At 32.2% G+C, this 6,000-nt stretch overlaps 1 protein-coding gene across 3 annotated transcripts in view; it reads right to left on the bottom strand.

Annotated features, from left to right (window-relative positions):
- The window catches only part of mboat2a (membrane bound O-acyltransferase domain containing 2a), a 110,674-nt gene that overhangs the window by 15,370 nt on the left and 89,304 nt on the right, over positions 1 to 6,000 (bottom strand). For 2 of the 3 annotated variants that reach the window (XM_087290794.1, XM_087290796.1), the window contains exon 7: positions 2,711 to 2,894. In XM_087290794.1, the coding sequence (XP_087146920.1) occupies positions 2,711 to 2,894 (184 nt within the window). Of the gene's footprint in view, positions 1 to 2,710; positions 2,895 to 5,071 lie in introns of all 3 variants that reach the window. The other variant, XM_087290795.1, reaches the window with a different exon arrangement.

A 6,000-nucleotide genomic window follows, 5' to 3' on the forward strand; every position in this document is an offset into this window, starting at 1 on the left:
ACAGTAAACAAGACTCAGCCATGATGCGCATTTATGTGCAGTTTAAATAGTCCTGTAATCAGTCCATGAGCAGCTTCAGTGTTTGTGTATAATCAATGGAATGAGAAACCAGTGTGTGTGAGTGGTGCATGACTGGAAAATGTAGTCTATGTAATGGCAGATTTGTAGTCTGTTGTGATCTCCTTGTTTACCGCCAATCTGCCAGGATTAGATCACTGGTGATTGTGACAAAAGGTTCAGCAAAGTGACTTTTATTGACTTTAAGTAGTTTAAAATAATATGCTGCTTAATAAATATTACATTTATACAAATAAACCAGTAACATATCAAGCAAAACAATTAGCAGCTCATAAACTGGCTTTTGCATCATAATCATAATAAATTTTATACTAAGAAAGTGTCAATAATTGTTACTTAATTACACATATGTCCTCACAGTAGAGCTCAAGGTCGTCTAATCCAATTTGAAAGAGTAAATAAAACACCACAAATCACAAACTACAGGAAATAGTTCATTAAAATGTATATTTTTACAGTGTGAATGCAAATCTTGACTAATGACCCCACTAAAGTTTTGAATGTTAAGGGTTTTTTCTGTTATTCACGTTTTTTCATTATTCAATCATGACAAATTTCCATGTAATATGTCATTTTACTAATTCTTGAATCAGTGAAGAACAGAACAAGCCGAATGGTGAATTCTACAGTGAGCGATAACAGGAAACTCATTTGTGAACTCAGCTTCCTCAAACTCTTGCGAAACATACAGGAGTGAGCTGATTCAACAAATGTTTTTTGTTGATTTTTGTTTATTGAGGATGAAACTCATAAATCACTGACAATGTTTAATGAGGTTTGCAGCTTTTACTGAAGCGCTGGGTTAAAAATGTTGCTGGAGTCCATTAAAGTGAGACCATCGAGAAGCTTTTTAGGAGGAAATGCAGATAAAAGCATGTTTATCACTGGAGCTACACTCAAAACAGACGCTCTTAAGCAGAAAATATATTAAAGTTCTGATTCTATTTTTATTACATTTATGACTTAGTTTAACATCATTCACTCACCCTCGTCTTATTTCCAACCCATAAGCAATCTATAAATGTATATTATAAGATTTTTAAAAAAAGTTCAATTTCGACTTTTTAGGTTTACATTTGTTGATCATTTACTATTGATTTATTTTATTTTATTTATCTATTCATAAATGTTTGAAGCATAAAAATATCTTTGTTTTCTGAATATGAATAAAAATTGTATGGGTTTGGAATAACATGATGGTGAGAAGATTATTAGACAGTTTTCATTTTTGGGGTAAAATTAATTCAGTCTAAACAAATTCAGTCTTCAGATTCAACACCAAAGTGGTTTTTTTCTCACTAAAAATCCATTTTCAGTCACCGGTCATCAAAATTTTTACCATTTTTCACCCGTCCTGCAAGTGGTCATACTTCCATCCCACCACATTCACATGTTTTTTATTTAATTGATGTATAAAAGCATGCATGGTGACTCCCTCTCATTCATCTCCATAATTACTATAGCAATGCACTATTCATTTAGTGAAGTTTTTAAACTAATTTCAAGAGGAGCACATGATATAATTGACTGCAGCTGGCCACCTATCTACACTCATTAGTTAGCCAATCAGATCTATCCTAACTCACTATAAGTAGCCTAGCTAGATATTACTCCCTTATCTTCATTTTCCGAAGAAACCCCCCCCCCCCCCCATCCACCCCTTTCTCCTCCTTTTGTCCTTTAAAAAAAAAGGGGAGCTCTCGAGAACCACCTGATCTCGTACTCCCCTCACATGCTCTATGGACCTGGCGGGAGCCCTGGGCTCAATTATCTTCGAGCTCAGGGTTCTCTCCCGGGACAGCATGCCAAACCTGCTTACAGTTGTCAAGCAAAATCTAAGTGCGAACTCTTGAATTCCTTTTCTTTTCGACTTATTCCCTTATTAATCTGCAACCCATTACTGGGAAACATCCATTTTAAATTCGGAGGAATTGTCATCAATAGTTTACAGACCAAAGCACATCACTTTTTACTCAAACTCAAAACTATAAATAGTAAACCTAGGGATTTTCCAATTGTTTATTTTCCCTCCATAACTATATAGATGTACAGTGCTCAGCATAATTGAGTATGTACACCCCATTTTGAAAATGAATATTTTTAGTGATTTCTCAGTGAATATGGGCAATGGATTTTGGTGTATTTGAAAAAAAAAACGAATTTATTAAACAGAAATATTTATTCAAATAATATTTTAGTCACCAAACATATTTGGAATTTGAAAGATACAATACATTTTAATACAATTAAAATTATGCAAAATATTGCTAAATAAATTACAACCTACAAAATTTCAACTAAATGTAAAAATCTCTTGATTTTTTTTGCTGTTTTTAAAATGTGTATTTAATGTAATTTTCTATAACATATAAATTTGTGTGAGCTAGTTTTTGGACCATTATCGCTAGTTATTTTGTTAGATAAGCTCCAGATTTAACTTCAGTACTGACTATGTATTTGCACAAATATAATATTGTGTAGTTTAATATTAAAATATAAATTTAAAAGCTAGATTTGTGAGGGGTGTACTCAAATATGCTAAGCATTGTACACAAATATCGATATACAGTTTATCTGATTTTAGCCTCTCTGTGCCACCAGAGGGAACAAGAGAGTTAAGTTTTTACTCTACCTTCGGTGAAGGTTCGATCTGCTTGAATTTGCCGTTCTCTTTGCCATTTGTCTCCAGGTGTTTGGATTCATAGCCTCTGCCTTCAATAAAGTCTATGTAGTCATTATAAGAGCAGGTCGGGCCAGCCAGGATTCCCATAAAGTTACAATTATAACTGAGATACTCGAGCAGACTGGGCATCTTCCTGTGTAGAAAAAACAAAACCACAAGAACAGAACAACAATCACTCACCAAATACAGTCATTTAAACAAACTAATCACAACTAATATCTAATAACAACACATGATTTTTTTTCTGTAGGGGGAAAGAATGATGGTAAAGTATAAATGTTGTCATTATAATAATGTTTTTGAATATTTAACCCCTGTACATTCTTACAGACATTTTTTTTGTTTTTTGTTTTTTGTGTGATCATTTTGGCAGATAAATGCAAAAAGTGGTATTTGATTGTTTGTTTCTTTTTGTTGATATTTCACCCTTATAACCTTTTATAAACCTATACATAGTTAGACTCTGTGCCTTTAGGGGGGAAAAAAAGTCCTCATCCAAACTTTTAAATTAAAAAACTGTAGAATTGAATTGTATTGGCAGTGCTTCAAATTTGTAATTGCTTAAAAACAATTACATTAAAATATACATTTTGAATAAATATATTATAAAGTCAGAATTAATTATCCCCCTTTTATTGTTGATTTTTTTTTCAATATTTCCCAAATTATGTTTAACTGAGCAAGCAAATTTTCCACTGTGTGTCTGACACATAATGTAACACAAAAATATAACAATATTTTGTCTTCCGAAGAAAGTCTTCTTTGTTTTATTTCGGCTAGAATAAAATTACACCTTTAAATATCACTTTTAGCTGTAAAGAAGTGTACACTTGATAGTAACAATATTATGATTACAACATTTTGATTTGATTGCTATATCTAAATCTGAATGAGTTAACAATTGACCATCACTTTGGCAGTGAACAAAGATGACTTTGTGTCATGTTTGAACAAGTATGAAGCTCATCCGCTTTGTAAATGTTGACGTATTGCTCAACTCTGTGACCACAGAGCTGTAGTACCGACAATGTTGAGAAATGCTCTCATTAAAAGTAGGGTGTGTCTGACGAAACCCAACATTCCTGATGACTTCCTGTGCGGATGCCTGTTCACACAGTGTTCAGTAGACTGTCAACAGCCTTCAGGAACTGATTGTGAATGTTTTGAGTCTTCCATGCTAATATATGGTCACTGCAGAGCAATAAGATGCTCTAGTATATTATTTTAAAAGAATTCCTCTTAAAGGAAACCAACAAGCACTTGCTCAGCAAGAGGGATTTTTTTCATCTCAAGTCTGTCTCTAATATTACACGCCAATTTAAAGATAATTCTTAACTTCCAAAATGCTGTGTATAGGCATGGCATCATAACTTTGTTCCAGGTATAACACAGTTTGGAAAGCCTAGGTTTTAATACCGTCAACATTTTCTGCTATACCGTTCCTAAGGTATGAGTAAGATTTTTTATTTTCATTTTTGTTTGTTTTTGTTTTTAGGACAGTAGTATCTCCAGCAGAAAATATACCCAAAGATGACATTTTAAATTGTAAAGAAATCAGTGTTTTTGAAACAAATGAAGGCAGCAGAATTCAATAATTCATTTGAAATATTTAGCCTGACATGTTTACTGTTCCAAAATATTATAAATGTTTCCTAAATTAAAATATATTGTTTACAAAGGGGACGTTTAAAAAGAATATATTTTAGAGCAGTAATTACAATACCGTGATATTTATATCCAAGGTTATCATACCGTCAGAATCTTATACCGGCCCATGCCTAGTGTATAAATGTACAATTGAAGTCAGAATTGTTAGCCCTCCTGTGATTTGTTTTTCTTTCTCTTTCAAATATTCCCAAATAATGTTTAACAGAGCAAGACATTTTTCACAGTATTTCCTATAATATTTTTTTCCTCTGGAGAAAGTCGTATTTGTTTTATTTTGCCTAAAAAAAAAAGCAGTTTTTACCTTTTAAAACCATTTTAAGGTCAATATTATTGGCCCCTTAAGCAATATTTATTATTGATTATCTCTAGAATAAGCCATTGTTTTGCAATGATTTGTCTAATTACCCCTAACTTGCCTAATTAACCTAGTTAAGCTTTTATAAGGCCCATTAAGCTGAATACTAGTAAAAAAATATCTAGTAAAATATTATGTACTATCATCATGGCAAACTTAGAATAAATCATTTATTAGAAACTACTTATTAAAACTATTATGATTAGAAATGTGTTGCAAATAATTCAGTGTGGGCTAATAACTCAGAAAGACTAATAATTCTGACATCAACTGTACAAAGTTCCCACCTTTTTTCTGTGCGCTTTCTAATGATGGGTTCACACAAGATGTGAAGCATCGCATATCATCACTCACACAGGATGTTCTTCACCTCATTCGCATGTGTAAACAAAAAGAAACAACCACAAAGTCTCTAAAATACTTTTGTGTGAGAAACCACTTCTGTGACAGATTCAAATTTAACGTTGACAGTGTAACAGCTGAGCAAAAGCCTTTAATGCTGATTTGTAAAAAATAAATCACGTTAGAATGAGTAAACTAGTAGTTTTTCATTGCATTATTGGACTGTCTTAGCGAAACAGTGGATCTTTCTCTCGGATTTAGGATTATTGCGAATGCCACAAAACAAGATCAATTAACGCCATTTACCAATTGATTTGCTTACTACAGAATACATTGTTCTGACATCAGATGCCATATAACTGTTACATATGCCCAAAACTAATTATATTTCAACCCTTAAGAGACATACATCAGTTTCCACAAGACGTGTCAGTGGTATGTGGTGATGAGTGGATGCTAATTTCTGAAACACAAATCTCTGAAATTGCCAAATCACACATTTAAATAGGCATTATGCTTTTACTTACACATTTTCGATATCTAAAACTCTACATTCAATTACATAATTCAGGGGTCGAAAACTTTTTAGGATTTTTAGGATTTTTTTGCCAAATGCATTTTTTTAAAGTGCCAATGTAGTTTGTATATTAATATAAATAATACAGGTTTAAACAAAACCTTATTTATCCCCATGCACAACTATTAACAAATATGTTGAGCAATTACATGTTAAGCAAGTCCATAAGTGTAGAAAGGACAATTTATTTAAAATCTGCTAAATAAACTCTTTTATTTCTGCAAAGCAACACAGGTTAAAATAAACAAACATTGTACTATTATAAAAAATAAAAGTATTCAGCAACATTTCAATTTT

Source organism: Danio rerio, chromosome 17 (assembly GCF_052040795.2).
Source record: "Danio rerio strain M-AB ecotype USA chromosome 17, GRCz13ab, whole genome shotgun sequence".
NCBI lineage: Eukaryota > Metazoa > Chordata > Actinopteri > Cypriniformes > Danionidae > Danio > Danio rerio.